General features: G+C 40.2%; 1 protein-coding gene across 2 annotated transcripts in view; it reads right to left on the reverse strand.

Annotated features, from left to right (window-relative positions):
• RELN (reelin) overlaps window positions 1-13,483 on the reverse strand; it is a 443,910-nt gene that overhangs the window by 134,968 nt on the left and 295,459 nt on the right. For both annotated transcript variants that reach the window (XM_084787306.1, XM_084787305.1), the window contains exons 18-20: window positions 12,030-12,263; window positions 11,239-11,400; window positions 4,986-5,222 (exon numbers count right to left, since the gene is read on the reverse strand). In XM_084787306.1, the coding sequence (XP_084643432.1) occupies window positions 4,986-5,222; window positions 11,239-11,400; window positions 12,030-12,263 (633 nt within the window). The remainder of the gene's footprint in view (window positions 1-4,985; window positions 5,223-11,238; window positions 11,401-12,029; window positions 12,264-13,483) is intronic.

Genomic DNA, 13,483 nt, shown 5'->3' on the forward strand with positions numbered 1-13,483 from the left:
TGTGTATATGAGTATGTGTGAATATGTGTGAGTGTGTGTATGTGAGTGTGTGTGGGTGAGTGTGTATATGTGAGTGTGTGCCTGTGTGTAGTGTTCCCCATTACAACCACAGTCTAACATAAACTACTGCATCCTGCAACTGCCTCCCTGCAAATGGCCGCTCAGGGGGGCTCACCAGACTCCTCAAACAATACAGATCATATATGTAGGCCTTGGTTGCTTCTCAGGGGGCTAAGGGTGTGTCCCTATTGTTGAAGACACCACACACTTAAGGCACAGGACTCGACATGATTGGAGCTGGACATGACCTGATCTTTCTTGCGGTCTACCTTCCATGGTTCTAGAAAATGCTTTGCAAGCTGCAAAAGGACAGAAGCAATTAAATAGTTCTACCTAGCTGTGAAGCTATGAAATACGAAAATGACAGCACGACAGGATATACATAAAGGCGCAGTAGGTGGCACTCACACGTCAGTGGCCACCAACAGCCGCCTAGCTGGATTTAATGCATAGGCAACAGGAGGAAAATCATGCCCAGTACTAGAAACCCGCCCAACTTTTGGGGCCTAGTGAGGTCATGGTCCTTAGAAAATAATCTACTACTGCCACATTGCTGGACCAGCGAGATTCCTTATTATTTTTTGTTGTTTTGTTTTTTCCAGACAGGGTTTCTCTGTGTAGCCTTGGCTGTCCTGGACTCATTTTGTAGACCAGGCTGGCCTCGAACTCACAGAGATCCATCTGTCTCTGCCTCCCAAGTGCTGGGATTAAAGGCGTGTGCCACCACGCCAGGCCCTCCTTACTATACTCTTAATTCTAAATCTTTTCCTTTTTTTTTTTAAACCACAGATGAGTCTAACAAACACTCTCATCAAAGAAGCCTCTGTAGAAAAAAAAAATCACAGAAAGCCACAACGCCACAACTATCCATGATGCCGAGATCACCAGTCTGTGTCGAGCCCAGCTCCAGCACATACATCCACACGGCAGCTTCTGCATTTGTAACTCAAGAGACCGCCACGGAGGAGGGGACACAACGATCTTAAGCGCTAGATCACCAGGAAGCCTGCTGTGAAACAGCCTCTCCTAGGACTGTCTACATACACAGCATCAGAAAAGTGGCTCTGATAATGGAAATGCTTATGTGAAAGAAGGGAGTTTTCATGGAGTCTCCCCCTAAACAAAGTCTGTAGGCAACCAATGACTCCTGGAACAAGAAGCAGCTTCTTGGGGGGGGGGGGCTCCTGTATTGGTCGCCCAGCGCAGAGTGGCCAGCCTTGAAGCCATATATATGCCTAAGCACTTTATATTTATATATTTGCACATATACATACACATGTGTGCATGTAATGATAATAAAGAAAAAGAGGCCTTCAACTTCAAGAGGGTCGTGGGAACAGTTTGAGGGAGGGTAGCTGGAGGGGCTGGAAGGAAGAGAGGAAGGGCGAAAGCGATGCGATTCTTTTTTCAACTAAAACATTTTTTAAAAGATATGCGTAAGAAGTTTCAAAATTATTTAAGAAAACCACGAGCAGATACACGTTGTGATTTAATGAATAGGAGGAAAGGACTGGCAAAAAAAAAAAAAAAAAAAAAACAGAAGCAATTTCTTTTTCTACTGAAAAAAAAAAAGTGCTTTCGAATGGCATACTCTAAGTGACTTACAGCATATTAACTCTAGTGTGCTAATGAAAAAGCAATTGCCCAAGTTTTCCCTGGAGAACGCTTGGTAACACAACCCAGGCTCATGGGAAGTCACGAGTCTAAAATGGGAACCAAATGAACACACAGCTGGGAAGAGCCAACGATCATTAATTTCACACCAGCCTTTCAAGAAAGACCACGTCTACACTTCCCTGGAGAGAAATAAGGTCATCCATCGCAGGGTAGAGGCCATGCTTCCAAATACATTGAAAGATTTTTTTTTTTTTACTTAATAAGATAATATGGTCAAAAGGTGCTGTGTGAAAAGAGTGACTGCTCTTGTTGAGGACTGCGAGGGGAGAATCATACATAGTTTGCCAATATTATGTCTTGAATTTCCATATTGTGACAAGTGTTTCTGAAAAAAACACTGCCTAACAAGCTTGCATCCAATTTTAGACAACGTATTCCTCAACAGCAGCAGGGAGAAACAGTGTCATTAAAAAGAGTTTTATTCTAACTCACTGACTAAGAAAATGGGAACAGTTTGGGGCCTTCCATGTTGCTTCAATTTAATGAGCAGTAAGCATTTTTCACGGCCTTTTAAAAATGGTGACTGTGTTTCTCTAGTCCTGTTATCACTGCCAGGATTTCTCCTCTGATGTTTCATGACCAAGCCAACTCCTGCTTGTTCGAGAGAAGATCAGAGAGTCAAATCTGACTGCTCTCATGCGGCTGTTAATAAAACTCCTACAGGGCTGCCCAAGGTGCCCGCAGGGACTGCACAACCATTTATATTTTCTTATGGTTTTCTAGAGTTACCGCGATTGTAAATTCATAAAGTAAACGAATCTCCACAAATTAAAGCAGTGGTGGGTAAAGAATATTAATCAGACTCGTATGAAAGGACATTGTTCACAGGGGTTGATCATAGCACAAAAAAATTAAAGCACTGTTATCTTACATTCAACTCAAGTTGAAGTTAAGTTAAAATGCTCAGCAACTTCGGAGTTTGGTGGAGCAGATGTTAACTATTTATGAAAATCGCCGTGATACAGGACTTGCATCCATGATATGACTCTTTGTTATAGTAAAGTGCTGAAAAAACCTTACTACTTAGTTTTGTGAAATGTGGTTTATGGTACATGACCATTCTAAAGAACTTAATTCAGGCCACTGAAACTTCAGAAGCATAGAATTCTAATACATTTCACTCTAGCCTGTATCTTCTTATCTTCTTATTTGCTTTTCTTCTTTTATTTTATTTGAACTTTTGAGCTATAGGCTTGGGACTGAGACCACTAAAAAAATGACATCTGAGGCCATCAGGTAGTAAAATTGTCTCTAGTCATTTGTAGCAAAAGTGACCAGCTGTACTTCCATTAACTGTCATTTCAATGCTAGAATTTTAGCCTGCTGTGTGTGAGATGTGACTGTACATGCACAGTTCTCATCAGAGGTAATTTGCTGTGCAATGGTGTGTAAAATTTACCTCTAATTATGATAAGGTCACTGATGGGTCATTATGATACACTCTCAGGGGGGGACAGCAGCGGTTAGCTTTCAACGTGACTCATCTGGAGGAAATGAAATAGGCCTGATCATGACTCAATAGAAAGTGAAAGTGCTTAGGAAATTATTCCTCAGTCATGTATAGAGTTAAAAAGGAACCTGGAGAGACCGGGGACACAGTGGTGAAGGCTGTAGGATCATTCAGACCTAAGTTTTGATCTCAGAGTCTCTTGGGCCTAGAAATCACTTCAATGGCTTTGATTGTATCTTGACTTCCATTCTTGGCATGCTCATTTCATCAACACCTGCATTCTGCCACCACTGCCCTCCCTTCTGACCTGTGAGTACATCACAGTCACTCTGTGCCACTGCCCTCCCTTCTGACGTGTGAGTACATCACAGTCACTCTGTGCCACTGCCCTCCCTTCTGATGTGTGAGTACATCACAGTCACTCTGTGCCACTGCCCTCCCTTCTGATGTGTGAGTACATCACAGTCACTCTGTCCCACTGCCCTCCCTTCTGATGTGTGAGTACATCACAGTCACTCTGTGCCACTGCCCTCCCTTCTGACGTGTGAGTACATCACAGTCACTCTGTGCCACTGCCCTCCCTTCTGACGTGTGTGTACATCACAGTCACTCTGCACCACTGCCCTCCTCTCTGACCTGTGAGTACATCACAGTCACGCTGTCCCATTGCCCTCCCTTCTGACGTGTGAGTACATCACAGTCACTCTGCACCACGGCCTTCCCTCCTTTCTGACCCGTGAGCATGCTACAACCATTCTGGTCATGGGCTCCTTTACTACAGACTTTCTCATAGCTGGGTTTCTCTTCCTGGGAATTTCCACATGGCTGTGATTTGCTTATTTTGTACTTTCCTGTCATGAGATCTGTCATGCCCGAATTCTCAAGTTCCCGAAGATATATCTTTAACTCTTAACCTCCCCGATCCCATCTTCTGTAAAAAGCCCAGGCTGGCCTGGGACCCCACCTGCCACCCCTTATGGCCCAGGATGACCTTGAACTTGATGCTCACACTCCAACCTGTCAAGTGCCAGGATTTCAGTCCTGTGCTGCTGCTCTAAGGCATTCTCCTGAGGGCCAGGGAATTCCTGCGCCAAGTAGCCACCATCGTACCCCTGTCACTGTGCAACATCCTTAGTGCCATTAATGAAGTACTAATTATACTTAAAATCATTTACTTATTGCTTGTTATATAATTAAGTGTTTAAGTGACCAGTGGAGGGAGCGTCTAAAAACAATGGCTATCTTAAGTAGCTTACCCTCAGTCCTGAGATTCCACTGGTACTGCTAACTACATGAGCCAAAATTGCTTGAGAAAATGGATTAAAAGTTAATAAATCTAAGTTAATAAATCAAGGATGACAAACTCCTAGAACTTTGCATATGCCAGATTGAAAATAGAACTCCTTGTGTGAGATTTTAATAAACCAGCCACTAATGCTGCAGCCACACTGCAGTATGACCGTCCCAGTCCTCCATGAGAGAATAATATAGAGATCACTTTAAGTATTAGTATTATTTGAAGAGAGTCTCTACATATAATTTTTGAAGACAAAAATTTTAAATTAATTACTATCTTTTATGTTTATTCAAATCTGTGAATATTTTGGTTTTTTTTCTTTCCCCTCATTCTGAAACATAAACATTTAGTACCAACTTTTAAATGTCACCATGTTCGGTCTGTGTTTTTCAACAACAGAGTAAGTGCAGAGTGGACCACAAGTCCACCCCCGTGCTGTCCACCTCCGTGCTGTCCACCCCTGTGCTGTGCACCAATGCAAACCCTAACGGCGATCCTTACCAAAGTGTCCAGTCATGGCCACAGTACGGCTGCACATTGCCAAGGTAGAATCCCAGGGACTGAGTGACTTCCACAAGATTGGTAAAGTCAAGACTGATGCTGTTGAACAGGACAGAGGTCATGACGATCTCATCGATGGCCCACACATCTTCTCCTTGGGAAGAATGGTATGGCTGCCACCACCTGAACTGGATCCCAAACTGCCTTGCATCATCTGGGAGTTCTACAGAGATGATCCTAAAGGGGGGAAAGTTAAAATTCAGATACCTTGCTGTCTTAAATGGCAAGTATTTAAAGTACAAGCCTCACTTCCAAGCCAAGCAAGTAGTTAAATAAATTCAATCATTTACAACTCTAATCTCCAATATTGGATATCCTAAAAACGTAGGACAGTTACCCCTGAAGTATGGTATGAAAATTATCCTATTATATACACTCTTCTGAGATGTCTGATTTACTCTATGTCTCCAACAATGTCTTCTGAACATATCAAAATATGTGACTGTATTTTCATTCATGGGCTCTCAAAGAAGCTAATTTAAGAAAACAGGACAGTTGTCAAAGGAGTGGTCTGAGTAGCTTGTCACGGGTTACAGCTGTGGTGCGGATGGTAGCATGGCATTCTCTTGGTCCCCTGAGTCTACCATAGTGGGCATAGGTCACTAGCTGTGTTCCAACCTGTGTCTGACAAATGGTGAGGAAAATGAAGAATAATATCCAATTTCAAGGGGCAATTATTGTACACAACAGCAGGACCCACACTTTAATTGCCTCTGCAATGATACCAGGTTGAAAGCTCCATAAATCACAGTACCACGCTGCTCACATCCGCGCATAAGGTGAGAAGTGAAACAAGCAGCAAATGGGAATCTGTCTCCATTGGTGCGGTTAAAGTCCTGGACAGGGGCTTGCAATAAACGCACGCTGGAGGGTCGGAGGAGTAAGAAAAACTTCACTCACTTTTAGGCTAAGTGACTATATGAATAGCTTAAAGTGTTTAAAATTTCAACGTCCAAGGATGACCTCATTGAGAAACTAGACTGCTTTTCCTAATTTTTTTATATAGAAAAATGTTAAAGCTATAGCTTGGAAATGTGATTTATAGAGTGAAAGTTATTTTCTCGTAACAGCTTGCATAGGACTTTATCAGTAGAAGAACGCGAGTGCCACCACTGGTTATATAAACAGTCACAACTGGTTAGAACTTCCTAAACCAAAAGAAAACACATTTTAAAAAGTACTAGAGCCGGGCGTGGTGGCGCACGCCTTTAATCCCAGCACTCGGGAGGCAGAGGCAGGCGGATCGCTGTGAGTTCGAGGCCAGCCTGGTCTACAAAGTCAGTCCAGGATGGCCAAGGCTACACAGAGAAACCCTGTCTCGAAAAACCAAAAAAAAAAAAAAAAAAAAAAAAAGGTACTAGAAAATCAATGTAGAAACATAGAAATACAAATTTTAAAAATTTATAAAACTTAAATTAGAAAGATTTAATTAAATTAGAAAGACAAAAAACTAAATACATTTGTGGTTTTAAAATAATTCCATAATCTGATAAACTTCTTATTAATAGAATTACTTAGATGATAGTTAATATAATTACATAATTAAAGTACTCATTCTCGATAGTTTTCACTTTCATTTTTCTAAATATTTATTGTATGTGCATGAATATTTATAATATGCATAATTAAAATAATTGAACTATATTCCAACTGGTCAATAATTATAAGTATCAGTCAATTACTTAATAATTTAATTTGATTAGCATCATATTATTAGAAAATTATATTTCTTTCTATTTTAGTAACTTCGAATATGGTTAGTAATCTCTCTGATGAACAGAAATATGCATTTAAAAATAGCTAAAATAGAAAATTTATGTATATGCATATAGCAGTAGTTAAAGAGATCAACGTTTTCATGACAGAGAAGTTACAGTTTTTGGCCCTCAGTTATACTCTTGGGTCAGCGTCCCTGTGCTGTCACCTAATGACTGATGAGTTTGCAACTAGAGGGAAAGACACTTTAAGTGTCTCAGTATCTTCACACGTGAGTTTAGGATAAAAAAACCCCATGGCCCGGGGCCTGAAACCTTTTCATCTATCTTTCATGTCTATGTCAGAACGTACTACAGAAGCTGACACATGGTGAAAACACAAACTCGACGTAGAAGGGCCAGCAGCGAATGCTGAGAGAGACGTGGACACAGAGGCAGAGGGAGGCCAAGCATCCCTACGGGTGAAGCAGAAGCTAAGTGGCTGTGCCAGGATTTGATCTAAAAACCTTGGTTCTTATTCTTGGTCTTCTATTCCACACATCTGCCAGTGGTGGGTAGGGTGGGGTTAATGACATCCTGGCTCTGTACATATCAGAGCGGCTGGCTGGAATAGCTAGGGAGCCTTTGATTAGAAAGTCACTTGGTGAGAATACAGAGACTTAGGTTAGCCTTCTGCTTCAGTCTTTCCTTTCTGGGTAGGTGTTATATCATTTTTTCTTTTTTCTCCTTGGGGTCTCTGTGTGTGTGTGTATATGTGTGTATGTGTGTGTGTGTGTGTGTGTGTGTGTGTGTGTGTGTGTGTGTGTGCCTACATATGTGTGTATAGATGAATACACATGTGTACAGAAGCCTGAAGTTCATGTCCATCTTGATGGGTTGTCATTGTATTTGTTGACCCTCTAGGAGAACCTTGAATTGTATTCTGTGAGTCTAGCTAGCCAGATTGACCCAGGTAGTCCAAGCTTTGCCTTGCAAGCACTGGGATTACCATCAGCTGCCATGTGCGACCAACTTTCATGTGGGTTTTGGAGATCCAAACTTGTATCACTGAGTCACTCCCCCATGGAGTTTTTAAAAGTTTGATAACCATATATATTACAGAATTGGGTAACTTGAAACAAAGGGATCAAATGCAAGAGTCAGGGCATAAAAATTGACCCAGATTTAATTTTTAAATAATTATAGCTTACTTAGATTAAATGAAAAAACTTTAGATAAAAAGCTGACATTTATTTAAGGTCTTTTGTCAAAAGTCAAGTGTCTGTAGATGTGCAGGTTTATTTCTGCATCTTTGATTTGGTTCTATTGATCAACCAGTCTGTTTCTCTGCCAGTTCCATGCAGTTTTTATTACTATTGTTCTGTAGTGCAGCTTGAAATCTGGGAGGAGAAGGAGGAGCTTCAATCAAGATGTAAAGAGAATAAATAAAATAAACTAATATAATAAAAAATGTAGATATTATTATGTCCAAATATTTGGAAGGTATAACTTAAACATTTAAATGTATGTTTAAATGAACCTGTCAATGTTTAAAATTTATATTTTATTAAACTATTCCATAAAATGAAAGTATTGTTGATCCGTGTTCAGTGGCACCCACTTATCATCCTAGCTAGTGAAGAGGGCTGAGTCAGAAAGGCTGGACAAAATAATGAGTCACCATAAAACCAAAAATTAAACAAAATGATTCTCAAGGCTAGTGTTTGAGGACCACTAACTTTTCGCTGGGAAGAAGTATTATCATTAGTTGGGTGTGGTGGCTCACACCTTCAATCCTAGCATTCAGAAGGCAGAAGCAGAAGGACTGAGGCCAGCCTGGTTTACACGGTGAGTGCTAGGACAGCCAGAGCTATGATCACACTGTAGTGGGCTCTACCATCATCTGCCTGGTCCCTGTTCAGCAATAAAGCACTTATTTCATTTGTTGGGGCTGATGCTAGTGGGCAGCTCTCAGCTGTCACAACTCTTCTAGAATAGCATCATCTGAGGACAGCCACCTCCCCAAGGTCGCACCTGCTTCCTGGGGGCATTTTGTATCCAGTGACTGATGGGCATGGTTTGAGACAGCTTATTGTCTCCCTCGGCCCTGCCATTCTTCTCCCATTTCCTTCAGTGGATGTGGATCCCATGGGATTCCCTCATAAAGACCCTCAAGCTGTACCCTGTCTTTGTCTGCCTCCTGGAGAACAGACCTGTGAAAGAAGCTGTTCAAGAAAGCAAATGCTGGGATGAAATATTCTACACAGATTTCCTGCTGACCAGTTGGCAATGCAAACTCTATTGATTCCACGGGACTCCCTAATAAAGATGCTCATGTTGTAAAAAAAAAAAAAAAAAAAAAAAAAGGACTAACAGAATTATGTTAGTTTATACTAACAAAAGTACCAACTAGTTCACCAGATATTCATTCAGATTAGACATATTAAAGGTTTCAGATTTTATACTTAAGCAGACAGCTAGTCCTTTTATTTGAATGAATGGCAGACAAGTTGTCTGAAACTGTCCTTTACCAGTAGTGATGGCTAGCTATAAGATCAACATATGGCTTCCTTTCTGAACAACTATGGCATTAAAAGAAAATATGGTATTCAAAGCAATTACAGGAAGCAATTTATACTGAAGAAAACAGACTAAATGGCTAAAGGCATCAAGATATATTTAATTATATGAAAAATTTCCATGGTTTGTATTATTTATCATGAAGAATATAATTTAGCACCTGAATATATCAAATTTTCTTCTGCAATGTCAGCTTTTATTAATATTTGTGAGGGAGAGAGGAAGGAAGGGTCTTACAGTCATATGTGCAAATGCAGAAAATGAGGGGTTTGCTGGCATTGCCAGATTCTTCTTTTAAAAAAAAAAAGCCCTCTCATCTGATCTTAATCTTTCAAACTATACACATGCCTAATACCAGAAAGCCACCTTGATTCTGTTTAGAAAAAGGATGTTACTGTCAAATGGTGCACACAGTTAAACACATTAAATATGTCATTATTTTTCACATCAACAAACATTAATTAAATTTCATTATACAGGTTGATTACTGATTTTTTTAATCTGCCCATCTTTTTTTAAAATTAATTTATTCATATTACATCTCGATTGTTAGCCCTTCCCCTGTTTCCTCCCATTCTTCCCTCCCTCCCACTTCCCCCTTCTCCCCTCCCCAATGTCTGTGATTGAGGGAGAACTCCTCCCCCTATATATGCTCTTAGAATATTTATCTGCCCATCTTTGTCAGGAAAAAAGTTGGGCATTAGGCCAAGTTCACACAAGATGATAATATTTTCTTTATGATTTCATCGTGTTGTATTTTGTTGAATTGATTGGTTCATATTAACTACGGTAAGTCCCTGGAACATTTCTATAGGACTTGTGTATCTCTGGGTGATAAAGAGAATTTAGCCTTACATCTTTACATGTACAATGACCGTATCCTACAAAGCTAGGACATTTAAATTTTGTTATAGTGTATAAAATTTAGGTCACAACAGTGAGTGGTTATCTCTGTTACATGCTACCTCATTTTATGTACAAAGTTCTCATCTTATGTGCAAATGATTGAAATGGGAAACTGTAACATAGGCAGCATGCGTTAACAGTCCTCCTCTCTCCTACTTTTAAGTCATGTATATTCCCATGGTGTCAGGGCAAACCTTGAGGACCAAAGCCTGGCCCCGCCCCCTGGATTCCAGGAGAAAAGGATACTTCCCTGAAGAGAGGTAGCAGTGCTAGTAGTTCGTGCACGACTGTGAGTGTGACACAGTGCTCATCACTAATGATGCTTAACTTGATACCTTAACTTTGCAGTTTCCCTTCCTTCTCTCCCTTTGTTCTTTCTAAAGGACTTCCGTGGAGAAGCTCAGAGTGTGTCCTAGCAGGCTAGGGTGCCTTTGGAACATTTGTGGGTACCATTCTGTCAACACTGAAGAGTGGGTCCCTTTTAGATAATTCTTACTCAGACAGTTGCGTGTATAGCCATGAAATACACAAGCAGAGAGAAACAGAAGTGACTGGAGGAAATGATTTTACTTGTATCTTCACATATGTCATTGTCAGGGACTCAAGACATGCTAGAAAAATTTACTTGTACTTACTACTTAATTTTACTGGATGGAAACTCAGAGCACATTGGTTATCATACTGAATGAGTTATTATAATATCTATACGTAATTAATTATAACAAAATGTTATACAGTTAAGAATAACAGTATTGGCTGTATTTCTTTCCTAAATATCACAGTAGTTTCCTTAGATGCACAGTTCAAAATATAAGAACATACTTCTTTGAAGCATTGAAGTCAATGAGACACATAGATTAAAATATGGCTTACCAATTGTTCATTACAACAGAAGAATATACAGAATCCTATATAAGTTTGGCCCTCTACAAAATTGTAAAATTGGATCCTGATTCACTCCAGGAGAAAATGGCACAGTATCCATCAATTGTGGTAAATGTGTTCTGACATACCTGGGCTCATGATAGTTGAGATAGGAATAGTGTTCCAAGAGTTTCCAAGTTATCCCATTGTCATATGAGTAATGCAGCAAAACTCCTTCACCCGGCTGGTCAGGGGCCCTGCATGTGCTCAGCACAGACTTGCTCCCCAGCCTCAGTGTGAACTGGAGGAACCTAGACATGAGGAGTCCACAGTTAGTAAGCACATTTACATCCTTACTGATAAACTTAAGTTTTGCTTTCAGATAATCTCAAACACACTTAAACGAACATCTCAAAAGCTGTAGCTTTACAGTCATTGTTTTATAATATGTAAGTAATTGTATCATGAGATGTATTAAGTATAGAAGATGTGTATATATATATTATATATATATCTACAAAAGATAACTATAGTCATAACTATTTGTGTACTTGTACACACACACTTAAAATGCCAATCATTCCTTTACTGCATTATTTATCAGGCACTGGGGGGAGGGGCAATGTAGAGTAAATCTAATCAGCTCCAGCAAGCTGTCAAATAAATAAACCACATGAATAATTAACCAGCCTTTGGCTTAAGAACACAATTTTGATTTGAACACCTCATATTTTAAAAAAAACCATCAGTTATTAGTAACTCAAATTCATTGGTTAATCTTGTAGTTTATTAAAATATAGAGCAAATTCAAACAAAACATCCTTCCAGCCTATGTAAAGACTAAATTGTATATCCATCCAGTAAAAGAAAAAGAGTACAAATTGAAAATATATCAGAACACAATTGTATGCCTTCTATGTTTTAGCCTACTTGTACTCACCTGGACTGTGAGCTGTCCACAAAGGATGTGATTAGCTGACGCCGGCCATCTTTGTTGAAAACCAGGGCCTTACCACTGGCTAAGACACCACAGCCAAAGCTGACTTCAGCACCACGGATAGAGTAAAAGTTATGGTAAGAGGAGAGCCTGGAACTGCCAAAACTTTCTGAAATAAACATTGGGAAAGTCTGGGATGCCATCTCACAAGCTGGGCCAGAAAACCCTGGGTCACACCTGAAAGAAATGTACTGCAAGTGAGTCTTAAGATGTGGGCATTAACCAAGGACAATACAAGTAGTAAACATCGAACACCTACTTTGATCTACTCAGTGGACAGGACATTCTCCACAGTTATATGGAGAGTGGGAACTGACTCTGACATGAACTCTGATGCCCCATATTTGACCACTTCCCCTTTGTGGGGAGGCCTGATGACACTCAAAGAAAGAATAAGCAGGCTTCCAAGATGAGACTTGATAGCCTCTGACCATATAGTGGGGGAGGAGGTTCCCCTGGGTCATAGACCCAGGGGAGGGGAATAGGGTGAAAGCGGGAAGGAGGCAGGAATGGGAGGATACAAGTGATGGGATGGCAAGGTAAATGAACCTCATTAGTCTTTGGAGAGTACTGAATCTGAAAATTTGATAAGGGCCAACTGACTGTAAATATTCTAGAAGAACTCAGCCTCTACAGGTCTCTACTGTAAAAAGCTATGATTAAAATAATTCACCATTTAGCTTTGACCAATGTTAGTGTTTATCTAAAATGTGCCAAAATCTATATACACTGACAACTGGAAATCCTTGAAAGCACATATCATTTGATTCATAATGCTCATAAAGTTTATGAAGCAACATAAAACACTTTTATTTGAGATGGGGTTTTTCTGTGTAGTCCTGGCAAGATCAGGCTAGCCTCGAACTCGCAGAGATCAACCTACCTCTGCCTCATAAAACATTTCTAATAAATGATCTAGAATAAGGTTCCTTCAAGAACAAATGTGAATGTAAAATATGAAAGGAATTTTTTTAAACATATTTTGAGGCTTTGAACACAAGAGTTTCTTAAAGCATCTCACACCTAGGCTGACACTATAGAGGGAAACTGCACACTCTGACCTGGAGACAAGTCCTTACTTAGTAGAACTGTGCTGCTTCTCGATGCCTCCTAACTTAGTAGCAGTTCAAGGAAAAGCAACTTGCTTCCTAACACCTGGCTGCTGAACCTCCTCCACCTTTTAGCAGTGAGTAAACTTCATCGGAATTAATGCTTCAATATCAGAAAGTTTATATGGTTTAGTTGATTTTAGTTTTTATAGTATAGCTTTGAATTACAGAATGAAATCAGTGTCTTTGGTGCATGAACATTTTTGCTTAAGCCTTTAAGCTTCCTGGAGTCTGGAAAAGGCCTTCCACATGGCAGGGTACCACTGAGTGGATGCTGTGGTGCCTCTC

The sequence above is a fragment of the Acomys minous genome (genome assembly GCF_964271855.1).
Source record: "Acomys minous genome assembly, chromosome: 6".
In the NCBI taxonomy this organism is placed as follows: domain Eukaryota; kingdom Metazoa; phylum Chordata; class Mammalia; order Rodentia; family Muridae; genus Acomys; species Acomys minous.